The sequence below is a fragment of the Centroberyx affinis genome, unplaced genomic scaffold (genome assembly GCF_046629955.1).
Source record: "Centroberyx affinis isolate AG114_WGS23_722 - 3 ecotype Tasmania unplaced genomic scaffold, CSIRO-AGI_Caff_v1 ptg000888l_1, whole genome shotgun sequence".
Classification (NCBI taxonomy): Eukaryota; Metazoa; Chordata; class Actinopteri; order Beryciformes; family Berycidae; genus Centroberyx; species Centroberyx affinis.
In genome coordinates this window covers 463,175-489,182 of record NW_027279477.1, presented here as the reverse complement: position 1 = coordinate 489,182, position 26,008 = coordinate 463,175, and the positions used below count along the sequence as shown (strand labels likewise).

At 42.2% G+C, this 26,008-nt stretch overlaps 1 protein-coding gene across 1 annotated transcript in view; it reads left to right on the top strand.

Moving 5' to 3' along the window:
* obscnb (obscurin, cytoskeletal calmodulin and titin-interacting RhoGEF b) overlaps positions 1–26,008 on the top strand; it is a 61,663-nt gene that overhangs the window by 34,466 nt on the left and 1,189 nt on the right. Inside the window, 41 exon segments of the mRNA XM_071521420.1 lie at positions 1,196–1,462; positions 1,625–1,891; positions 2,010–2,276; positions 2,746–3,015; positions 4,067–4,333; positions 4,908–5,186; positions 5,743–6,000; positions 6,255–6,521; positions 6,981–7,253; positions 8,679–8,945; positions 9,376–9,651; positions 9,798–10,070; positions 10,335–10,625; positions 11,274–11,576; positions 11,802–13,151; positions 13,995–14,276; positions 14,710–14,791; positions 14,931–15,052; positions 15,144–15,341; positions 15,475–15,513; positions 15,945–16,043; positions 16,345–16,563; positions 16,997–17,030; positions 17,142–17,194; positions 17,299–17,397; positions 18,917–18,973; positions 20,048–20,187; positions 20,360–20,560; positions 20,705–20,781; positions 20,883–21,053; positions 21,253–21,412; positions 21,924–22,040; positions 22,274–22,438; positions 22,861–23,019; positions 23,140–23,317; positions 23,523–23,636; positions 23,910–24,077; positions 24,313–24,415; positions 24,547–24,676; positions 24,923–25,016; positions 25,215–25,257. Coding sequence (XP_071377521.1) covers positions 1,196–1,462; positions 1,625–1,891; positions 2,010–2,276; positions 2,746–3,015; positions 4,067–4,333; positions 4,908–5,186; positions 5,743–6,000; positions 6,255–6,521; positions 6,981–7,253; positions 8,679–8,945; positions 9,376–9,651; positions 9,798–10,070; positions 10,335–10,625; positions 11,274–11,576; positions 11,802–13,151; positions 13,995–14,276; positions 14,710–14,791; positions 14,931–15,052; positions 15,144–15,341; positions 15,475–15,513; positions 15,945–16,043; positions 16,345–16,563; positions 16,997–17,030; positions 17,142–17,194; positions 17,299–17,397; positions 18,917–18,973; positions 20,048–20,187; positions 20,360–20,560; positions 20,705–20,781; positions 20,883–21,053; positions 21,253–21,412; positions 21,924–22,040; positions 22,274–22,438; positions 22,861–23,019; positions 23,140–23,317; positions 23,523–23,636; positions 23,910–24,077; positions 24,313–24,415; positions 24,547–24,676; positions 24,923–25,016; positions 25,215–25,257 — 8,479 coding nt within the window.

The window sequence follows — 26,008 nt, the reverse complement described above, 5'->3', positions numbered from 1 at the left end:
TGCTGTGTTGACTTATGCTAAACATCCAGATTGTTCAGTTGTGACATAACTCTAATGGCCTTGTGTTTCATGGATTTTGTGAACAGCCTGGCTCATTTGTTCTTGTTTGGCTTAGGAGTTGGAAATTGCTCATTGGCATTTGCTCTTAGTTAAACAAAATTATTTCTGTTGATTTTCATTATTGTTGGTGTTTTTTTGAGTGGAATTTATCAGTTCAGCAACATGCTATGTCTCTCTTTTATCAGTCTTAGGTTACAACCATTATGTGATGTGTTTGTCCTACTCTATGTTCATTACAGTAGATATTTAAAAAGTCTAATTAAGTTCATTACACCAGCAGAAAAAGAAAAGCCTGCTGTTTCTGCAGTCACCCCACAGCCAGAGCCTACAAAGCTGGAGCCCAAAGCGAAAGGAGCAGGTAGAAGTTTTGTGGCACACATGCACTTTAGTGTGTATTCCCTGTTGTTCCGAGTTGTGCATGCCATATGTTCAGTCTGTTGGCTGGAAGTTGTTGTTCAAAGTTGTAAATATAATAGAATATTAGATTTTTTTTATATATATATACATAATTCTTGCCACATTGTTCTCTGTAACTTGCTAATTTCTTAATTTGTTAATGCCAAATTTGCTGTATTCTGGTTTGTTTGCTTTCTGTTTTGCTTTTTGCTGTACTCCCTGTGTAACTTGGGAAAATTATTTCAGTAATTTAAATTAATTTTGCACACATATTTTTGGTTATAGCTCTATCAGATGCTCCCCAATCAGAAACTCAATAGGAAAAGAAAACTGGTGGTTGCCCTCAGTTAGGAATAATTAGCTTGTGCTGTCTCTTCTTGGTTCCTAAGCGTTTTCAGCTTTGTTTGATGCACTTGATATATGCTTGACTGGCTCCCTATTTTGATTTGGAGTAGGACTTATTTGCTGTGCAGCATTGTTTGTGTGTGTGTGTGTGTGTGTGTTCTCATGTATGTCTATTTTAGCAGGCACACATTTTTCTTTGTTGGTTTATTTTTGTCTTGGTATTGGTAGAGATCATAGTCAGCGTCTGGTAAGTTGAAAATGAGCACAGAAGGGAAGAGTAAACTGTCATTAAGGTCTTTTTTGCACTTTTTATACTCTCTTCATCTGGTATCCAGCCTGTGGGTTACACCACTTTGGCCATACTCTTATCTAATTTCTAGTGTACTAATCCTAGCTCTTCCAGTCATATTCACGCGGGACCTGGAGAGCCAGGATGCTGAGGAGGGAGGCAGTGTTACTCTGCACTGTGAACTCTCTAAACCCGGGCTCCCTGTGGAGTGGAAGAAGGGAACACAAGTGCTGAAGTCTGGAGAAAAGTACAAGATGAAACAAACGGGATACAGTTATGAACTACAGATCTTGGATTTGAAGCCCGGAGACACGGGAAGCTACTCATGCTCTTCAGAAGACACAGAAAGCTTTGCCTCTCTTATAGTAAATGGTAGGATGGCGACCGTTTCATCGGTGTTGTCTTTTTTACTGTGAAGTCTTTAATTTTAAAGAGCTTGTTTGTTCATTCATTGTTCTTTCTTTCACTATATATCTGTGTCTCCAGTCTTGATCGTGTAGATAACTATCTTGGCTATTTATTTTCATTCATCAGCTCTTCCAGTTGTTTTCACAAAAGAGCTGGAGAGCCAAATGGCTGATGAGGGGGAGAGTGTTACCCTGCAGTGTGAGCTCTCTAAATCTGGTGTTCCTTTGGACTGGAGGAAAGGAGAACTGGGTCTTTGCCCTTGTGCCAAGTATGAAATTAGTCAGAAAGGGCACATCGCCACACTAGTAATCCATGATGTAGACCTAGAGGATACTGGGAGCTACACATGTGACAATGGTGACTGCCAAAGCACTGCACAGCTAGTAGTAAAGGGTATGCCAGTTGGAAACTGTTCTTTATACTTCTCATATTTTGTGTGGTGGGCTAAAAATTTCTCTGTCTCAGTTCTCCTAAACTTTCCTACTCCTTTCCTCCTGTTTCTCCCCTTCAGCCCAGCCTGTCTTTTTCAAGACCCAGCTGGAGAGCCTTGAGAGGCAGGCAGGGGAGGCAGCTACTCTTCGCTGTGAGACCACAAAGCCAGGAGCCAATGTGGTCTGGAGGTTCGGTGACAGGGTGCTGGAGTCTAGCAGTAAATACCACCTTAAACAGGAAGGGGCTGTAGTAGAGCTCGTCCTCTATAAAATACACGGAGCTGACTCAGGAGAATACTCCTGCGACACGGGTAGCCAGAAGACTTCAGCCGTTCTCACTGTGCAGGGTAGGGATTCTGTTTTCAGGATCCTTTTTGTTATCCCACTTCTGGAGTCATGTCTTCTCTGTGTCCTCAATCATTCTTTGTCTCCTCACCACTTTCCCACAAAGAAAAACTTGAGCATGAAATGCACCCACCTCACATGTAGAGATCCTGTTTGGGATCTTCCTGACTACAAGAGTTCTGATGTCATCCCTCCTACTGCATGTCTTGTTCCTTGCTTTTGGTTTCACACCTTTCAGTGCACTTTTCTGACACACTCACTCACACGAACACTTTTCTGTTGTGCTTGATCGATCACTGATCTCATCTCATTTCTTTGGTCTTCTTTCACATACAGTAATACTATCTCACTCATAAGCACAGAATCAAACTTTGGTCACAATTTGCAGAGATGTGACCTCTCCTTGTCAAGCATGCCGATGTCAACCAATAAATATATAACTGAACTACTGAAATTCATTTCGTCAAACAGAGGTTGAGGTTACCATAGTGAAATTCTTGGAGAGCTGTGTCGTGTGCGAGGGAGAAGATGTCCACTTTGAGTGCCTGGTTTCTCATGAGGAAGCACCCCTTGCCCAGTGGAAGCTCCAGGACGTCCCACTACAGAACAATGAGATGAACCTGATCCGGGCTGAGGGCCGGGTGCACAGCCTCACACTCAGAGGCGTCACCAAGGCAGACTCAGGCACAGTCACCTTCACAGTGGGTAACCACACTTCCACTGCTTCTCTGACAGTCAGAGGTAAGGGAAACATTTAGCCCTCTAAGTCTGATGACAAGAACTAACACTCACCTTTTTGCTCCTACAGTAACATTTTCCTACGTTTTCCAGTTCATTTCATCTTCATCTCCATCTTCCTTGTGGGACGCCTGCATTTGTCCTTTTGAACGTTTTAAACAGAAGAAGCATCCAAAATCTTGGATGCTTGTGATTTCCAACGGTTCACTTTTGATTGAAGTGTTCCCCATTCACTGTCACTTTTCACTTTCTCACTTTTGTAATATCTACTTTCCGGTCTATCCCAACATATTTCTAAATGCATGTTCTCCCCTCCATGTTCTATTGAACTGAGATTAAATTTGCCTATTCCTCTTTCGAATTTATTATTGTTCATGTTGTTGAGCAACATGAAAGTTTCACGTCACGATTTCAGCACTGTTCACACTTTCATCACCGCACAGTTTTCTCACTTGCGAGTTTCATAAAATAACTTGAGCATAGTGCATCATAATTCATTCACCGATTACTGAAAAATCCAGTTAAATGTTTTCTTCTTTCCACTCACTTTTACTGCACCATAATCAAACTGGCAAATGCTAATGTTTATTTGATAGCTTTGTGTGAATATCAGTAGTTTGGTTCCATTCAGTTTAGCAAGGTGATCCCCTGGTGCACCCTTGAAATGATAAATCCTCTCTGTTGTTTTATGAGTCCCTAAGACAAACTTTGAACATTATGTACAGCAAGGCTAATTAATTCCAATGTATCAGCCAAGTAATTTGTTCAAGAATGTGCGAGTTGATTCATTTGATATCTGCATATTTTCTGACTCAATCTGTCACTGATTCTCTTCAAATTTCAAAGTGGGACAAGACTGTAGGTTCACATGCGACTTTTGACAGTGTTGTATATGTTCTCTTTTATGCTTCTTGATGCTATGGAATAGTTGACATTGTAAGTATAATTGAAAACTTGAATGTCTCTTTTGAGTATAAGATGTGTTGTGGTGGCCGCGTTCACCCGTGAACCATCTTAACGTATTCGCCCTAACCTGTGATGGTCTTTCTGGCAGTGGCACCTGTAGTATTCAAGAAGGAGCTGGAGAGCCAAGAGGCCATGGAGGGAGGCAAGGCCACCCTGTCCTGTGAGACTTCCAGCCCTGACGGCAAGGTGACCTGGAGGAAGGGCTCAACTGTGCTCACCGAGGGGGAGAAATACTCTATGGAGCATAGAGGCTCCACCCAGATCCTGGTGGTGCACAAGCTGAAGGTGGAGGATACTGGAGATTACACCTGCGATACAGGGGACAAGCAAAGTACTGCTGCCCTGACTGTGAAAGGTAACGGAGCACATCTTCATGTCATCTTTGTGTCTTGTCTCTTGACTGTGCCCTTGTCATCCATCCTGAAGTTCATCCTCAGTTCATTCATCCCATTATCAAGTTCTGGATAAAATCTTCTACTCAGACAACTTTTTCTCTTGGATTCCACAGTTGTAGAGTTAAGTGTAACAGCTTGGTTGGCATGAAATTCAAGTTTTACTTGAGTTATAATTATCTGATGTTGGCAACAAATTAATTTCTGCCTTCTTGTTGGGTGATGGAAGTTATACAAGCTACAATATCATACAGTGAATTTAATGTTAATGCAAGTTTGTTCAAGTTAATTTGATGTATTATTATTTAATCACTTTTTTTTGGTAAAATCTAGTGTTATTAAAGATAGCCTAATTAGTTTTCATTAGACTGGGACACACCAGAGCACAACATCCATTCTCTTCAGATCACACTTAAGGCAAAGTCAGTAAGTATTAAAAGTGATGTTTTTGGTGGTGGACACACCCTCTTAGTGATGCCTTCCCGAAGCCCTTCTCACATCTGATCACTGACCTCCCATCATCCCATTCACCTTCAGAGCGTGTGCGCATCATCCGAGAGCTCTGTGATATCACTGTGACCACTGGACAGGATGCTGTCTTTGAGGTTGAGTTGTCGCACTCTGGGGTAACGAATGGGGAATGGTGGCTTGGAGACAACCTCCTCCAAAATAATGATCTGAATGAAATGAGCAGCCAGGGCAAAGTGCACCGCCTGGCCCTGAAGATGGTAACCACAGATGAATCAGGAGACGTGGCCTTCGTAGTGGGAGAAGAGAAGAGTGTGGCCTGTCTTCTGGTGGAGGAGAAACCCAAAGGTAATGGCGATGACATGGTCACTAGTGATTTTTAGTCCTCACTTCTCCATCGACCGCCAAACAGCTTTGCCTTGGCAAATGGAAATCTGCTGGCACCATCATCTTCAACATCCTAACTTTTCTTAGACATGTGTTTTCCATTCCCTTGCATTGATTTTATAGCATCTGCTATAAAAAGAAATGCTATCAAAACGCTAACAAGAATAATGTCACTAAAGTAGATAAGCTTTAAGTAGATAAGCTTAAGCCACCTTGCTTAATAGATTGTGAGTGTTGCTCAAATAAGGGCAGTTTGCAGTATTTCAATAATCAAAATGTTGCCTAACACCCTGAAATCAGAATAATAAACACATGGTTTCAACACATTTTAGTAAAGAAATTGTGTAGTTGTTCATTTTGTTTAAAATTTGAAATTGATGTAGAGGTCAGTGCATGAATCTATATATCTATATATATATAAATAATTAATGCTAGACTGCAGAGGCAGGGAGACAGGAAGAAAAGCATATAAATGCTCTCATTATTGAACTTAGTTTCGGGTTTCCCATATTTACAGTGCTAATACTAGAGAAGCCACACAACACTGTGGCGTTAGAGGGTGAGACTGTCACTCTGGCCTGCACCGTCTCAGACCCCAAAGCTACTGTCACCTGGATCAGGAACAACGAGGCCATCAAATCAGGTCTCAAGTACGACCTGAGGAAGGATGGAGCCTTCCAACAGCTCCGCATCCACAACCTGGTGCCTGAGGACTCAGGAACGTACTCCTGTGATACAGGAGATGCACAGTGTGACGTCACCTTGACTGTGGAAGGTAAAGAACGATGCCAGCTCTAGAAAAAAAGTCCTTTTCCTGTTGATCAGATTCAAGTCTGTGGATCAAGATAGGATTGGAATGAACCCCCTACAACATTCTTGAATGTCCCTTGCCCTCTACCATGCATTCTGCATCTGCCATCATTGTGCATCAACAAAACCATCTTTTCTCTTTCATCCATCAAAGATGTTTGTCTCAACTTACCATCTCAGCATCTGATGCCACATTTTCCCATTTTGAATTCTCACCAGGTGCCCCAGCATTCTTCCAGAAAGAGCTGAAGAGCCAGGAATCCATAGAGGGTGATGATATTACGCTGAACTGTGAGTTGTCTAAGCCAGGCGTTCGCGTTGAGTGGAGGAAAGGAGGCATGGTCCTCCAGCCCAGTAAGAAGTATGAGATGAGGCAGAAAGGGTGCATTCACGAGCTCTGTATACGGTACCTGGAGCCCGAAGACAGTGGCTACTACACCTGTGATGCAGGAGACCAGCTCACTACAGCCTCTTTGGCAGTGCAAGGTAGTCTACCTCAACACTGTTGCGTCTGTCCCTGGTTTTACGTCAAGCCAGCCAATTTAATCCTGACTGGATTCTGGCATAGTTTTTTTCATCTTTGCTCTTTGTCATTACAGTAACATAGATATGTTTAAGGGCAGTAAGATAATTCCTAAAAATTATGCATAATTAATTAGCATAAATTAGTAGCACAATGGCTAATTGCAAATTAATTACTGCAACACATGGGATAATAGGTTTGTATTTAGGCAGGCCTATCTCTTTGTAAACTGTGATATTGTATGTTGTCATTTTCTGTCTGGTATGATATCATTTTGTTCTACCATTGAAGTTGACATAAAGGGACTGTTGACAATCAAAATATAGATTTATAGATAATAACATATACAACTAGCTCTGTACTCAATGTATGAGTATTATTAGAACCTCAGTGTTTGCATGTGTGTATGTTTCACTCAACAGTGAAAGAGGTCTTCATTGTGTCTGGTCTTAAGACCATCGACGTCTTTGTGGGGGAATGGGCCACCTTCTCCTGCCAGCTGTCTGGTAGGGCAGCCGGTAAGGTGCAGTGGTGGCTGGATGGCACCTTGCTGGAGCACAGCCCATTCAGTGAGATAGGGCTGAGCCAGGGCCACATCCACACACTCACCTTAAAGAACCTGGCCACAGACGACTCTGGCACGGTCACGTTCAAAGCCGGCAGTGTGGTGTCAACAGCCAAGCTCTTAGTCAAAGGTATTAGGGCACAAGTAGCAAAGATAACTGCTAGAGAAACTGAGAGCAGAGCATCTCAGTTGCACTCTTTTTTCAGACCCTGCAGCATTTTAATTCACTGATTCACATTTTATAAACATAATATTCGTAGCTCATGTCAAAGCCAAGATTACTGTGATGTTGTTACTACAATGTTGATATAGTGGCAATATTTATTGTTATCTTTTACAGTATAGTAGGCTCAAGAGACTAAGTGCAGTACCAAATTCCCCCTCTCCTTCTTTGAGCTAGTCCTTTCAAGATGTGAATTAACCAAATAATATTTGGTACACTGCGATGTTTCTTTAAGAATCTCAGTATTCTGCAGGTGTCCATAAAAGAGAGCCTCATCCATGCATGAGCAGACATTGTTTCTCATTCCATTAATAATAATAGCATTAGAGTGTTCCATGCTGTATGCTTTGATACAACCAAAACATACAACTGGGTGCAGCACCACAGGAAAGTTTAATTAGATTAGAGCAGAAGAACATCTAAACAAGATGTCTAAATGACATCATGTGTCACTGACACAAGATGTATCAAATTTGACTAGCATTTATATCGAGTCATTTCTATCTATTTTGATTGTCCAACAGAAATCTGTTATTTACACACATTTTGTTTCTATATTTTTTGGGGGGAATCTCTCTGAATTCGTTCTATGTAGTGTATGTAACAATAGGAACTCAGTAACCCTTGGTAATATGTATGATGATTGTTGCATTATTGGTGATTTGATTCAATGGACAACATAGCCATGAAGCATTTTTTCTACAAAGATAACTGAATTAGGCTTGGTTTTGGTGATATTGAGGTTTGATGCAGGTTTTATTATATAGAGTTAGAATGTGAGCCTAATTAACAGTGATGACAGAAATGTATTAGGGAAGTGCTGCTCCACCCATCCACTCAGGCCGGCCACTGTCCCATACTCACCTTCACTCTCACCTCCACCTGCCCCTCGCCACCCCGCCCCACCCCGCCCCTGGCCTGCAAGCACTAAAACCTCTAACCCTCCAACATCAACCCTATGAGTTTGGCATTTCTATCCACTTATCATGCCTCCTCTCTCATTGGCTGCCAGCACTTATCGGCCCCTCGGTTGTGACCATGACCCTGAACCTTGACGGTTGGGCTTTTTGACCCCCTCTTCAGTTTGGGAGTTCACATAAGGAAACACAGAGGTCAAACAACATTAACATACTGTATAATTTGGTACATGGTGCTATATTCATACACTTTGTATTGGACACTCCCCAACATCATGATGATAACACTCACATATGAACACCACTCCAAGGTGCTCTGGGGGTTATAAAGTCCATATGTCAGTCGGCATGTCCTGTGCATGTCTTTATATCTTATGGCCGAGCCCTGACCCCATGACCCCGACCCCACCCTCAGATCCCATAGTTGAAGTGGTGAGCGAGATGGAGGACCTGCAGGTGGTCGAAGACCAACCGGCTGAGTTCATCTGCCAGTACTCAAGGCCAGTCAAGGCTCAGTGGAGGAAAGACGGGCAGCCATTGCAGCCTGATGGTCGAAGGGTGGTAGTGGAGCAGGACTGGAATGTGGCTCGCTTGTACATTAGCCGCGTGTCCACTGAGGACAGGGGCACATACTCCTGTGAGGCAGAGGGGACCTGCGTGGTTGCCTCACTGCATGTGGAAGGTGAGCTTCCCTCCACATGGAAAGAGCACCTACCTTCAGGGAGTTCCCCCCACTCCCACAGCTTTGAAAATTACTCTTACGCTATTATGGCAGCATCATATCTAACAGTACTGTAGCCCATGAAAATGTAGAGTCATAGGGTTGTCCAACGGCACATCCAATTCCAACCTTAAAAAAGTATGAATGTGTAGCTTATGTGCACTTTGCGCAGCAGTGTTTTCAGCTTTCATTTCTGTTTTCTTTTTTGAAGTGTCTGTTTATGTTTACATATATTTGACCAAATCCCACTTTAAGGACCTACTGACCATCACAAAGCTCATGTCCTTTACCAACAAAAACTCAAAGGATTTGCCTTCCTAAGCCTCTGAGTATCCCTTGATTGTTTTTTGACTGTGCTATTTTTCTTCACTTTGGCATTTCCACTCTGCAGCCAAACCCATTGACATTGTCCAGGGCCTGGAGAACGTGGAGACCATCGATGGTGGCGAAGCACTGTTTGAGTGTGCTCTCTCTCGTCCTGAGACCAAAGACTCCCGCTGGCTTCTCAATGGCAAACCAGTGAAGGAGTCACCTAATGCTGAGATTGTGTCCTTCGAGAGTGGCCGTCGTCATCTGCTCCTGCTGAAAGAGTTGCACGTTGAAGACAGTTGCACAGTGACCTTCCAAGCTGGCACAGCCTCCACATCTGCCCAGCTCTCTGTCAAGGGTGAGTCATCCAAATTAATGCCAGATCCCTTTGGAATTGTATTAATAGTAATATCTGTACTGAATACTAAAACATGTTATCTAATCAATATGATAAGCTCCGCTGAAGATCATTTACATTTCATCATATGGGTTTTCTCTGCTAAGGCTGGCAACTCGACATACTGAAGGGTCTGGAGGACAAGGTGGCTGCGGTGGGCGATAAGGTCGAGTTTTGTGTTGAGCTGACTGAGCGTGTCCCTGTGGCAGAGGTAGCCTGGTATGCTAATGGAGTTGAGCTAAAGCCCAGTGACATCTGGGCCATGAGGGCTGATGGCTGTTTCTATCGCCTCGTCCTGAGACAGGCACCTCTCTTGCCCGAGCAGGAAATCACCTTTGCGGCTAGAGATGCTCTGTCTTTGGCCAAGCTCACCATCATCAGTAAGTGCTGGAGAAACAGCCCTGCTAGAGAAGAGTGTTATGTTGAATGATTCTTTCAAGATTGATCAAAATAATTAAAGCCTTTTCCAGTAATCATGTCATTTTATGTATTTCACTTGTATTTTCTCTCTTTAAGAATTTTATATTTTAAGTCCCATTTAGACAAACAAAAGCAAACATAGTGACAGACTAAAGTTGCAAATATTTTCTTCTTACTCAGTGTTCATAGGTGCCTCTGACTTTTGTTGCTCCTCTTACCAACAGCTGTACCTGATCCTCCAGAGGATCCAGAGGTCCTCAGTAAGACTAAGCAGTCTGTTACCCTCTCCTGGTTCACTCCTCTACATGACGGAGGAAGCCCTATTCTGGGCTACAGGGTGGAGATGCGGCTGGTAGACAGTGCCCTCTGGCTGCCATGTCATTCAGAACCTGTCTGTAACACAGAGTTTGTGGCTGAAAATCTCATCCCGGGGAGTGGCTATAGGTTTAGAGTGGCGGCCATCAACAGAGCTGGGACTGGAGAGCCTGTTCAGCTGCCTCAGACAGTGCAGCTTGGTGAGTGGATGTGTGGTGTGATTTAATTCATGAAATAGTGTAAAATTCCCGCTGACTATCAACGGTGCACCTACTTGTTCACTCTGCTCTGCTCTATAAAACCAAAGAACAGTAACTGCACAAGTAGTGAAACTGTAAAAAATAAAAAAAAATAAAAAACATTTCAAATCTCCCATTATCTCCCATTGTTAACAATATAAGTGCAAAATACTGATATCATTATTATCAACTGTGCTGAACAACATTAATTAATATGTTTTTTGATGATATGAAATCTAAACCCTTGTCATACCATTTTAAAGGACACAAAAAGTGCTTACTGTTGTTTGGCTTTGTAGGGCAATGCTGTCTAACCATTTACCGCTGACTATAACTGTCTATTTACTGTGACTGTCTGTTTACTGGTCATTATAGCCTATGGTCCCTTCAAAAAGTAAAGAAGTTTGTGGGACTCATCTGTTTACTGGTTATAGCCTATTGTTCATTCAAGAAATTCTAGCATAATTTAAAAAAAAAAAATTGGGGGACTAGTAATTTAAAATAATTTTTTGTTCGTTTAGCATAATATTAAAAAGCTACTTTGTCCAATTTGTCCAATGATGTCCCATCTACTGTATAATATATGTTTCTGTTTTCGTTGTTACACAGAGGCACCTGTGACGGTGACACAGCCACTAACTTCCCCAGACCTGCAAGCAGGTAGGATGGTGGGAGGTGTGACAGTTTTCTATGGGTGGGGGGGCAAGTCAGTTACATGGCACAAGGACAGCAAAGAGCTGGAGGTAGGGAATAAGTACCAGTTGACCACAGAGGGAAAGAGACAAGTACTGTTGATTAAGGATTTTGAAGCTGCTGACCAGGATGTGTACACCCGTATGGCCTCTACTGAGGCCAAGAACTCTGACAACCTCAACCTGAAAGGTAAATATGGAAACTTATGCAAGTTGTACTGTAGTTAGAGACCTCTATAGACTTATCCCACTCTAACTAAATTGGAGGCCTTTGGGAAGGGTGTTTATTATGGTAAGTTTCGGTAAGTGGAGTTTGAATAGTTTGGTTCTGCCACCAGTTAGGTAAGTTGTGTTTTATGGATACTGACGATGATATTTTTTAACATTTATCATAGCATTATTGGATACTCCATTGTGGTTATAGGTACAGAGGTAAAGGAGGCAGAGACTGAGGAAGGGGGGCAGCCCAGTCTGCCCCCGGAGGCTGCTGACGAAGGTGACGTCCATGAGCTGTGGGAGGCGTTGGCCAAGAAACGCCGTATGAGCCGAGAGCCTACTCTGGACTCCATCTCTGAACTACCTGAGGAGGACGGTAAAGGTGGTCAAGATAAATCAGGACAGAAGGAGGTTAAGGCACCAGAGAAGATGGAAATTAAATCACCTGAGAAGGAGCAGGCTGTTGTGGCTAAGAAGCAGCCAGAGCCCAACCTGTACACTAGCTCCGAGGATGAGTCTGTTTCCGGGGGTTCGACGCTTGTGTCCTACCTCAAGAAGAGCAGCAAGTCTTCTCTCTCGACAGCCAGTCAGGAAGAGATGTCCACTGAGAGGTTCTTTGCACACTTCAAGATGTCAGATCAGGGATCGGTGCAGCAGACTGAGGTGAAAACAACTACAGTTCAGGAGACTGAGGTAAAAACAACTATAGTTCAGCAGACAGATGCAAAACAGATGACTATAGAAGAGACTAACATCATGGAGACCAGTAAGGAGGATGAGCCTGAGCTCAGAGAGGCTGCCATTAAGATACAAGCTGCCTTCAAGGGCTACAAGGCCCGCAAGGACATGCGTCCTGTGTTCAGAGAGGTCTTTAAGGACCAGACTAAAGAACCTAATGGCACCATACATCTGGAATGTGTGGCAGAAGGCAAACCTGACAAGGTGCGCTGGCTGAAGGATGGAGAGCCCCTGACAGACGGCAAGCACCACCATATCGACATCTACAATGATGGCACCTGCTCCCTGGTCATCACTGCCATCACCACTAAGGACACTGGGGTTTACATCTGTGAGGTCACCAACAAATTTGGAGTGACCTCTCATAGCGGTAAGGTGACAGTGGGAACCGTGAGAGAATCATCCGGGCGAAGGCCACTGACGGTGGGCTACAGTGCCGACAGCGAGCCCGAGAGCTCCTCAGGTAGTGAGATGGATGAGTCGTTGAGGCAGGCCAGCAGACGCCTCCGTCGCCTCTTGCGCACACGTCTCCCACCAGATGTGGAGGAAGAACCCTTCGTCAGTGCAGATGAAGGAGACCTGCGTCCCCCAGATCCCCACTCTTACCGTGAGGATGACCGTTACATCTACATTCGCTTTGATTCGCGGACAGAGGCCGAGGTCGCCTCGCAGAGGTTCCAGGAGATGTTCACGGCCCAAGGGGTTCCTGTGGAGACGACCATCCTGGAGGCAGGGCCTGTCAAAGTGGAGCTGCGAATTATGAAGATGGGCTACACGCAAGACGGCACACAGACCCCCACGCAAGATAGACAGTTGCCTGCATTCATGGCTGGAGCCCCTGGTAGGAAACACAAGATCTCTCTTAAGGATAAAAAATTATACTATTTGTATACTATATTGTTTATTATTCAATCATCAAAATTAACAAGATGTCATGTACATTTTAGCATACATTTTCCTTTGTCATACGAGTGGAGGAAGAGTGTCAGATCATTAACATGTTCTTATATCAATTTGTTAATTAATTTACTACTTAATCATATGAAGAGCCTTTAATTGTTAAAGTAAGTTTGTATCTGCTGAATAAATGTGACGTCCATAATGTGACATTTGTTGTCCACACTCAGCTGTCTATCCTGCTTTACTTATGTTGTGTGTCCACTGCTGTGTTTGTGTGTTTGCTGCTAGCCTTACTAACTTTGTGAGTTTGATTTGTGTTTTCTGAGCTGTTTCAGATCACATTTCCTTTGTCATCTACTCACCCTAAGTTTAGTATTCTTTTAGCATTTTATATGGCCGTTTTTATTTTGTCTATATTCATGTTTGTATGTATTTGCTTTTAATACTTGCTGTAATTTCTCCCTCTTAACTTTTCTATGTATTTCTCAAAGTATGCACCAATTTCTACTCTTCTTCTTCTTTCTACACTTCTCTCTAATATTGACTCAACATGCCTATCCATTTTTTTTTCATTCTTCCTTGCATGTCTTCATAATGTAACATTATTTGTACTTGTCATTGTTACCAATGTCATTTAATTTTACCTAATTACAACATCCATACCAGAAAGGATTTACCATGGACACTGTATTTAACCCTGATTCATAAAAGATTATTTGCAGTCATTTTGGAGCAAACTTTAAACTTTTTGGTGTTTCTAACCATTTGTTGTCTTGTTACCCAGCTGCCCCAGTATTCTTGACAGAGCTGCAGAGCCAAGACGTTCCAGATGGTTACCCAGTCAGCTTCGACTGTGTGGTCATTGGCAAGCCCCCTCCCAATGTGCGCTGGTTCAAGGATGGCAAATTGCTGGAGGAGAATGACCATTACATGATCAATGAAGACCAGGAGGGCTGCCACCAACTAATCATCACCACTGTGCTGCCCACTGACATGGGAGTCTACCGCTGCATGGCTGAGAACAGCAGTGGCATCGCAGCCACTAAGGCTGAACTCAGGGTCGACAGTGAGTGAAGTTACATTATATACACACACACACACACACACACACAAAAATAAATTACAACATTTCATCACAAAATAACTCCTGGAATGCATTAAACATCACAGATAGATGATCTAACAGTGTAAGAATATCCGAGGACGGCATTTTCCTTTAACCTTTATGCTAGGCTAAACCTTATTATAATCAGTTATAGTTATATATATATAGTTATATAGTTATATATAGTTTTCCTAAACTAGCCCCTTAAAGAAGTGAGGACCGGCCAAAATGACCTCACTTTGCAAAAATGTCCTCACTCCGAAGGCCTAAAACTGGTTCTCATAAGGATAGCACAACAACATCACACACACACACACACACACACACACACAAACACAGTGCGCCTGATTTCACTCATCTTTGTATAATACAGTACAGCTATCCCTTCCCTCAGTGTCTTGCAGCTCAGATTACGACACTGCAGCCGATGCCACTGAGACATCTTCCTACGTCAGTGCCAAGGGCTACGTGTCCAGGTGAATTTACTATGGATTAACCACAGTTTTTCATGCCAATTTCTGTTTTTCCAGATAGTGTTCAGAAAAATATAAACAGTAAAATTGATAAATATTGCATGCTTTAAGTTGCACTGTTTTCTCCTCTCTCCTCAAGTAGGGAAACTGAGGCCTTTGAGTCTGTAGCCGAAGATGAGCAGCTACCCCAAGTGGTGGATGAGCTGCATGATGTTCATGTCAGCCCAGGTTCACCCATCGCTAAGATGCAGCTCAAAGTAAAGGGTAGGTTTATTAATCAAGGTCAATTCACCTCTGGTCAACAAAATATCAAACTGTGTTTTAGAGAGACTTACATGAATAATTTGTCTGCCAGGTTTCCCCAAGCCCAGAGTATACTGGTTCAAAGACGGCCACCCTCTGCGACCCTCAGAGAGGATTCTGCTGCTGGCAGAGAGGGATGTTCATGGCTTGGAGATCCTGGAAGTGAAGAGAGAAGATATGGGAGAATACTCTGCTTACATCAGCAATGCAGCCGGTTCTGCATACTCCTCTGCGCGACTGCTAGTTCTGAGTATGTCTGCATATGCCTAAATAATTCACAATGTAAAAAGAACATGAGATATTTTACATTACTTAAAAGTTAAAAGTTGCAACTGTGATGCACTGAGGTTTACAGATACAGTAACAAATCTGTTTCACGACAGGTCCGGGGGAGATTATGCCTCAAGATACAACTAAAAAAGGTACTTTGACATTTACTCTAAAAACAGGGCACGGCTATAGGAGCTTTAGTACAGTGGTTCTCAATGTGGGGTCCGGGGACCACCAGGGGTCCTTGATGGGGGTTCCAGGGGGTCCCCAGCAATTGTTAAACTTCAGCAAGTTAGAGAATTAGAAAATGTAGAAGATTGACTATTTTAGTCATAGTTTCACTGTTATCTTTCTACCTACAGTACAGATAGTCATGGAATTCAGCACAAAATCATACCTAACAATAAAAATATTCTCAGATTTGGGTCCGAGAAACAAAATCTCATCAAATGGGGGCCCGTGGCCCTAATGTGGACTAAATTAGGGTCCTTGATATGAAAAAGGTTGAGAATCACTGCTTTAGTAGATGTAATGATATATTATATGATGATACTGCTCTTAATGTTACACAATGTTTTTGCAGACTCCAAGGAGCCCCTGGTCCCACCACGCTTCCTTGAGAGGTTCACCAACAGGAAGGTGAAACAAGGAGCCAGCATCACTTTGTCTGTCAAAGTGGAAGGTTTGTTTTCCACACTTTGACTTTTTAAACACTGTACAATGTATTCCTCTAAAGTGCAGGCAAATTCGCTAAGCCAAGGCAAGCTTCATGAGTTCATGAAAACTAAAAAAGCCTATTTTGCCTGTAAGCATTTCCACCTCAGCAGCCTTTAATCTCTTAATCTGGGGAGATCCAAAGAGTAGATTTCATTACACCAGGATCAGGACCCAATGATGCATCTCAAGAGTTTCACTAGTTGCCAGGTTATCCCAACATGCAGTATACATTACAAAATCTCCAATACTCACCTCTGTTCTCCCAGGTTCTCCCACTCCTATGGTCACCTGGCTGAAGGAGGAGTCAATGGAAGATGTCCTATGGATCAAGCCTGATACCAAGGGGTACAAAGTAGCAAGTTCTGGGCGCCAGCACAGCCTCATCCTGATGGACGTGGGCACAGAGTACACCGGCACCTACACCTGTATCGCCACGAATAGGGCAGGACAGTCCATCTGCACTGCCCACCTAGAGGTTGATGACAGTAAGGAAAATGTCAACTCAGCACTTTAGATAGAAATTATACTGATCTATGAGTATATCCTTAAATTAGAAGGCACTCGGTAGATCTCAAACCTCTGCCAACGCTGAATAATTCTCCAACTTGCAAAGCTGCAGCCTCCATTTGTTTATTGTTTGTCTTCTGTGTTTGACTTTCCTAGAAAATGGAATGTGAATGCAATGCCGCCGACTTAGTCCTGGATGATGGACCTTACCATTAGCACATGCACACATCATAATGATTATGGCTAAAAAAAAAACAATAATCGTCTATTGGCAGGAATCCTAGATTTGCATCATCACCAAAATCTAATCAACTGATCCTAGGGCTAAGGACTATCTTAGGCTGTCACAGGGGTAAAAACCTAACATATATATTTACATGTGTTTTTTTTCTTTTTTTCTTTTTTCCCCAGCACCACGACCAAAGCCAGAGACCAAAGTCCCAGAGTACGTTTTTTTTTTACGTTGGAGATTCAGAATGATATGGGAAATAATATAACATGTATAGACATTGCAAATACATGTAAATAATAAAATGTAACACTTTATTCTGTTTAGGGTTCTTGGGATTACAGTTAGTCCTCCTGAGGAGGAGGTTAGCAGAGGAAAAGGTGAGCTATTAAGTCACCTAATATCCTCTAATATGATATATATTATAATATATACTGTTATTACAATATTGATGGTGTTATTTGTTTCCTCTTCACTCCTCAAGAGGGTAAAATACCCTACCTAGGTGAAGTTGGTACAGAGGAATTCCTCATGAAACTCACCTCCCAGATCACTGAAATGGTATCAGCTAAGATCAGTCAAGGTAAGTATAGGCCATGGACTGTTCCATTTGTGCTGTGAAATATTGGATTAATTGATTTTAATTTAACAGAAATTCTAATTCCAATTACAGCACTTCCTCCTATATACAGTACGTACTGAACAATGGTGAAATATGTCCTGATTTCTTTTGACAATCTGTTGTGATAACTTGCTTCAGAGAAGAGAGACATTCAAGATTTCTGTAACTCACAACCTTCTGAAGTTACAGAAAGGCTTGTAGTAGTGTTTTGTTAACATTTTCAAATAATTGGTAAAGTCTGAATTCAAAGCCCATAGCATAATGCTATCACAAACTATCTGCTCTTTGTTATAACAATTAACAAGAGTAATGGATGTAACTACGGTTCTATGAATTCTGGATGACTGCCAGAGGCTTAACAATGGATATTATTTGTCTTGCATACAGGCAGGTCAAGTTTATATACCAGCAAAGTCATGTATGATATAAGGCAGTAATGTCCTCAGCAATGCCCCAGCAATGCCAGCTGTTGCCTCCATGTAAACAAAGCGATAAGCCGCCAACTACTTCTAAATCTGTAGGGAACATTATCTTGACTCGACCTGTAGTAGTGAATTACCTGTGAGAAGATAGAAGGAACAGATCTCAGGATGATGGGGGATTACGTACAGGTAGGTATTGCTTCCCTACGTCATCCTAGGTCACAGGTTACTTTATTGATTTAAACACTCCACTTGCACGTGGGTGAGACGGATAATATCCAGCATTAAGCACTGCCTCTGGTGGTCAGGAGGAATTAAATAGAATCACAGGTTATGTCATGTTACGATAAATCATTAATTGTGTCCTCATCACACATGCAGCGAGCTAATTGGCCAGCTAATATGCTAGGTCAGGGATAGGCAACCATGTGCCATAGAGTGCCAACAATATGCAGGTTTTCATTCCAAACAAAGACTACACCAGCTGATTTCACTGATTCAACCAGAGATGGGGGACTTATCAGTGAAACCACCTGGTGTACTCTGGATGGAATGAAAACCTGCAGGTTTCCTCTCCCTGTGCTAGGTGATACTGGAAAGTAATTTTCAGCTACTGCATTTGATAGTCCGAACTGCTACGAATGGTTATGCCAGTTGCTAATGCTAAAGTTGCTTAAAAGTATATGAACAATTCCATCAAAATGTTGGATACAGCGCTTCTTCTGTTCATTGTTTTGCACAGGTTTGGGGGCAATTCAGTGAACTGAAACTCCTGATTCAAGAATTGTGAAGGCCTCATTTAATCTGAATGCTTTAACACTTTAATTCTTGAATTAGAATTCACTTCTGAATTTAAATAGAATTGACAAAAAACCTGCTGGAAAAGGAGTGTTTCTTCCCTGCTCTCTAGTGCTTGTTTTTCAGTGTGTATTGCGCATCCATGTGTGTATGTCTTACAACCTTCCCTCATACAGACATTCCTTTTTTATATTTTACCATCCACCACTTCATCAATCCAACTATTCAAATACTCATCCAATCATTAATTTGTTATTCAGACAGCTCACAGAATCATCAAGTGCTCCAGTGGATGAAATCATGGCCCAAAACATCCAGTATGTATCCCCAGTGCATCAACCTTCACAATAGCAAATTCTTTCCACAAGGAGTATGACTTGTTAACTTGGTTTTCTTACAAAATAAGCGCAGTGATGAGAAAGATATTTTTGTACTATTATGTCTGAGGAGATGACTTGTGGAAACAATTTTGGTTTACACTTATTCTCATAAAACAAGAATCACAGTGCATTGCAAAGATGAAGAAAATCCTCTTAGATACAGTATAGGAAAACATAATTTGATTCTTTGGTGGACAAAGCTGCCATCACTTCAGTTCCCTCATTTGCCATATCAGGATTATATATAAAGATGAAATATAAAGTAAACATCTTTTCCCTCTCCTGGTTGTGTGTGCTCTCTCATGCCTCGTTATGCATCATCATTGAGTTTTTCCTTTCTTGTGAAAAATGGATTTGAAGTGACTAGGGAGTCTCACCAGCTGATGACTGGAATACATGCTAAGACAGACATGTATGTGCAGAGCTCAGATCATACAAGTGCTACCTGTATTGTAGCTTTCTCTTGCATGCTGTTAGAATACTAACACAGCCACTATAGTAAAACATTTGAAATCCATTGTTGTGCAATTCATAGCAGCACTAATTTATATTTGCAAGCAATTCATTTATTTTGAACTAATAACATAATTCAATATCTTCATTGATTCAAGAGTAATGATTTGCCCATTTGAAGGAGTCATTCAATGCCATGTTAATTCAGCGCTATAAGAGTCAGGTAGTCAATCATTGCTTGAAATGTGATTTTGAGCTGACTGGTCAGCAGAAGCCTGCCCTGCCTCACCTGTGCATCGATGAACTGAGCAGAATGGGCACTACTAATGCCACCGAATTCAAGCCAAAAAAAAAAATAGTGATACCACTTCATCTTAGAGTAAAGTGAGATATCAGTACTTCCTTGCCAGACTTTGCTGTAATGTTTTTAGGTTACATATCAGTAATAAACTATGTTTCAAGCTCACATACAAATTATTTGAATTGTACCTAGATTGTGTGTTTGGCACACTTTGCCTGTCTTCCTCTGATTGCCTCCCTCCCTCCTTGCTGCCCCAGCTTCGTTACGTGTCCCAGGTGCTGACAGTGATGACGAGACCAAGACCCCCTCCCCTTCACCCCATCACGGTCGCTCTCGTCCTCCCTCCCTCATCGTTGACTCTTCCTCTGAGTCTGATGAGGGTGATGCCAGGGGAGAGGTGAGATATGGAAACCCTCAGTCTGCTAAATAGTGGTATATTAGTATATTAGATAGAGTGGTATAACAGAATATTAGATTTATACCATGACACCATGACATTTTGTGTAACACGGACTGACAGCCCCTTTTATGTTGAATTCATGTCTGCTGTCATTAATTTACATCTACAGATGTTTGACATCTATGTGGCAACGGCTGACTACAACCCCACCATCGCAAGCAAAGAATCCATCTCTCTGAAGGAGGGACAGTACGTTGAGGTGCTGGACTCAGCCCATCCACTCAAATGGCTTGTCCGGACCAAACCCACCAAAACTACCCCATCCCGCCAAGGCTGGGTCTCGCCTGCCTACCTGGACAAGAAACTGAAAGTATGTCTCAAGACTATAGCAGCTTTCCCAACAATGCAACATCTGTACTCTCCTTTTCACAAGCATTAGCTGATTTTCTTGAGGCCCTTGAACATTTTGAAAGGTGAAAATAAAAATTACTTAATTATGGCTCTATTATTCCAGCTCTCTGCCGATACGGGTGACCTTCCAGAGACAAATGTAGAAGAGGTTTCGGAGGGTGAATACAAGAGGAAACTATCGTAAGAACAATACATCTGCAGACACTTAGCAAGTACTCTAAAACAGAAGCCAAGAGTGCACCATAACCGACATGCTTCATCATATTGTTCCATGTCCCCAGCCAACTGATACACGACTTGATCAATGGTGAAGCAGAGTTTGTCAAAGAGATGGACTTCTTTACGTCCCATCACCTGAAGCATGTGGACAGTCCTGACGCCCCGTCTGATGTCACCAGCCAGAAGGAGGCCATATTCCGCAACATTGGAGATATCAAGGCTTTCCATAACGAGTGAGAGGCGTTCTATTCAACTGATGTAGTAAAAAAAGAGAGCGAGAGTGTGTCTGTGTTGTTGTGTGTGTTGGGAGTGGCAGACTGTATCCAGAGAACAATTTGCATCCTCTCCGACGAACAAGTCAGTGGAAGACTTTTTAATATAGGTTTTCCTTATTTTTAACTAATCAGTTCACTCCACTGCTGTTTTCTGTAGGTCATTCCTCCCCAAGCTGAACGAGTGTGACACAGATGATGATGTAGCCATGCGCTTCCTGAGGAACAAGGAGGGCTTCGAGAACTACCTCCAGTATCTTGTAGGTCAGAATCTGGCTGAATCTGCTATCAGTGACAAGACCGTCCACCGCTTCTTCAAGGTAACACAGCTCCTCTCCTGTTGGGCCAGGCTTATTATCACTGCACTGTGGGTTGTACAGTATGTTGGAATATGACTTTATTGTAATGGCAACTCTTTATTTTACAGTCACCTTAACTACTAGGTATTTACCAGGTAATGTGATATGACCAAAATAGTAAGTTACCAAGTAATTATAGCTGTAACTAATTAGGTTAATACTTGGAAACAGCTCAATTACTGACAAAAATCTCTAAATCACTAAATCACAGGTTCAGGATGGTTCTCAAAAATACCTTTTACCAAGCTATGAAGTAGTTTCTTTCACAAGTAATTCCGCTGTTTTTAAGTATTTACTAACTTAGTTACAGCTGTAATTACTTTGGTAACTTAACTACTTTTACCATGTATTTACCTGGTAAATACCTTGTCGTTACCTTGTAAATACCCAATCCTTAGGGTGTCTGTAAAAGGAAGGGTTACCACTGCAATTACGTGGGTTAAAAAATATTCTTTCTTTCACTATATTATAGCAATACACTGAGAAAGAGCAGGCCAGTGCAGATCCTGCAGAGCCTCCTGTACTCAGCATCAATGCCTACCTCCAACGGCCGCTGGAGAGGATTCAGAAGTACAAGGCCATCCTCAAGGTGAAAGATTTTTAACAGTAGAATCACAGTGGAATCTTGTGAGGTTTAGCTCTCTGCAACTCACTGTTATTCTGATTTGATCTGGTTTTCATTGCATCATGTCACTTTATTTTATTGTGTTTTTATTAGGAATTTGAAAGCAGATATACTTGCAGATGTAATTTCACAAAATTCCATCTCACTTTTACTGAAATCCCTGCTTCCCCCTCACCTGTCACTCTTCCCATCTTTAGGAGCTGATCCGGAACAAGGCGAAAAATGGTCAGAACTGCTGCCTCCTGGAGGAAGCCTATGCCATGGTGTCATCGCTTCCTCAGCGCTCAGAGAACACCCACCATGTCTCCATGATCGAGAACTATCCCGCCACTCTGGAAGTACTAGGAGAGCCCATTAGACAGGTAGGAGCTAGTTATTGTGGCATTGCTGAGTAATAGTAAGTTGGAGTTTGAGTCATCAGTGATTTTATTATATTAATGATACTGTTTTATTTCATTCATTTTATGTGTGCAGACTGCTAGTTTAGCTCTGCGTTTTCCAATTAGTTTCATTAGCTTTTCTTCCTCTGCTGCAGCAGCCAGAGTGATCGGCATATTCATCTCATCCATGTTGCACTTTACAGCATCACGTAAACTCACTTGGTAACTTTGGATACACAGGCTTTTGTTTTCTTCACAAACAAAGTCAACTAACCCCGCTCTGGCTTGGGAAGCAGCTAAACACTCTTAAGAAGCCACTTCAAGCTCTAAATCAATCCAGTGTATATAGGGGGTTTGATTGTGTTTGTGTTTGATTGATTGTTTATTCTGGTTTTCTGCACCAGGGACCCTTCCAAGTGTGGGAGGGAGCTCCTGGAATTAGGACATCCTCTAGAGGTCACCACCGCCACCTCTTCCTCTTTAAGAACTACTGTATAATCTGCAAACCCAAGAGAGACAGCAACACTGATACGCAGGCCTATGTCTTTAAGAATATGATGAAGGTAAGACCTTTGCTATAATTACTCTGTCCTCATTCTCATGTTAAGGCTCTTACTGTCATCTTTCCTCTCTCATGGTCTGCACCTTGACTGATGTTTGCTGTATTCTTCCTTCTATTGCAGCTGAATAACATTGATGTGAATGAGACAGTGGAGGGTGATGACCGTGCCTTTGAGATCTGGCATGAACGTGAGGACTCTGTAAGGAAATACACCTTGCAGGCCCGCACCGTTATCATCAAGAACTCGTGGCTGAGAGACCTCCGAGAACTGCAGCAGCGCTATAGCATGCCTGCATGGAGTGAGTGGGACACACGCACACACACACACATGCAGACATACTCATGCACACACACAAATACATACTATCGTACTCTTATTCTTTACCTCATTCTGTCTTTTCTATCCCACAGTATATATTTACAGTAATGTATGGATATGTATAGTAATATTCTCTCAAAATCCACATCCAGTCATTGCCTTTCATGCTTAATCTGTTCTTCCAGGTCCCCCTGATTTTGATGAAATTCTGGCAGACTGCACTGCAGAGCTGGGACAGACTGTTAAGCTGGCCTGCAAGGCCACTGGAATACCCAAACCTGCAGTCACGTGGTACAAGGGTAAGGAAGAGCTTGCATGTACAACATTTATTTTTTTCCCCCTCATTTCTGCTTTACTGGACAGTATATAATGGGGAGTAACAGCAAAGATGGGTGTGGGTGTTTGAGGGGTTTTTTCTGGAAATGGTACATGCCCTAAACCACTGAGTGAGAGAGTAACCTTCATACAAACAGTATCTGAGACCAAACTATGTTCAACATGGCTGCTGATGTTGCACTTGACTGTAACTACGATATGTTTCATCAATACCTTTGTGTACTTGTTGGACGCAGATGGACGTGCAGTGGAGGCAGATCCTCATCACATTATCATTGAGGATCCTGATGGTTCCTGCACACTGATCTTGGATAACATGACAGCAGATGATTCTGGACAGTACATGTGCTTCGCCACCAGCTCAGCTGGCAATGCCAGCACCCTAGGAAAGATCACTGTTCAGGGTAAGTGGCATTTGATACAATGGCTTATGATACCCTAATGTTTGCATTTAAAACTATAATGCACCATAGGAAATATTAGTGATGAGTCAGGCTGTAGTTCGACTCAAGTCTTGTTTTCACTAAAATTGACCATTTAGAATTTAGTAATGATTTGGGGATTGTCAAAAAAAATCTTGAATGAATAACCCTCTCTAGGGGCTTTAATGTGTATTAAATTTTGAGGTGTTCCTTGCAGTGCCTCCTCGTTTTGTGAACAAGCTGAGGAATGCCACCTTTGTTGCTGGTGAGGACGCTCAGTTCACCTGCATCATACAGAGTGCACCCAGCCCCAAGATCAGGTATGCACTGCATGTTATAATGTTTGATATTAGCAGAACGTTTTTATTTGTATTAATTCAGGAAGTCCTTAATTCTGTCACCCTGTGTGTTACCTCTGCTCTCTGACTCTATATGCTTGTGTGTGATCAAGGTGGTTCAAGGACGGCAGGCTGCTGACTGACCAGGAGAAGTATCAGACCTACAGTGAGACCCGTAGCGGGGTGCTGGTCCTGGTAATCAAATGCCTGACAGAGAGAGACCTGGGACACTACGAGTGTGAGGTTGGTCTACAATCAAACACCATGCTTGAATCACAGGACTTTGTTATTTTAATTAATATGTAGATAGAAAATAATGAGCACCGACACTAGCCAGTGTATGTTTTGTAAAGTAAGAATTACTCTGGATCATTTTAGGATCATACTTAGTTATGCACTGAAGGGTTGATTTAAGTCAGTTGACATCATCTAAACACAATAACACCCATTTGTTCAGTAGCCTAAAAATATATTCCCTGCCATTGCCAGTTGTCCAATCGTCTGGGCAGTGCCAAGTGTGCTGCTGACTTAGTCCTCCCCTCTGCTGTGGCTCGCACTGGAGAGCAGGCCATCACCATTGAAGGTAGGAACTCACATTCATACACTCTCTTTCTCTTAATATAATATGCACATCTTTGTTCAGGTTCTGAATATGTAATAATAATAATGCCAGTTTATAGATGCACTATAGGTTGATGCATCTCATATTGTAGATAACTCTAGCTTAGTCTAATAATCTTGCTTTGTCCATTAAGTCTCATTCATTCTGCTTTCCCCATAGTTACTGAGCAGGAGACTAAAATACCAAAGAAAACCATCATCATGTAAGTGTGATCAGGCTAAAATGAACCATGTGCATGAAGCATGTCTGTTACCTGGTTTGACATCATGCCATCCTGTAGACAATACCTCTGCATTGTATACCATCCTACTAAGAAATATAAGTTGTGAGGTAGTTTGTCAACATGGACAATCTTCAAACAAGTTTCAGGTTTGGAAAGATTATTACTGCAGTTGCTGGCTTTGTAACACATATCTGAATGCAGCATTTTTTGGCCAGGCAATCTAGATAAAGCTTGCCAAAAGGTGCCATGGACTAAATTATGTTGTACAGGCAGCAGGGATCAATATGCACCTGGTCTATTCAGTCCAGAGCCAATTTGGAGCACTTGTGTGTATGTGTGTGTGCACGCCTCTCTTTCCCTGGCCCCATGTATGCATTATCATGTAGTATTTAAAGCCTGAGTGTGAAGGGCTCTCCCACAAGGATGATGAAAGGATGGGCTATTCTCACCATGGTGTTGCCTACTTTAATCAGCAGCCTTAACAATTGCAGCATTTATATTTGAAACCAAGACTTCACACTGTTGTGTTGATGATCCTGTTTAATGAGAATAGGCTTGTTTTAGTTTGTATTCCATTTTGGGCAAAGCTTCTCACTTTGGCCTTAAATGGCATCCAGTGTGGATATCAGATTGCTCAATGCCAGTACTTTACAGTTACAGTATGAGTGAAGTTTTCTGTCTGTAAACTTTGATCAACAGTGTGAAAATGGCATGCAGTCCTGCATTTTGA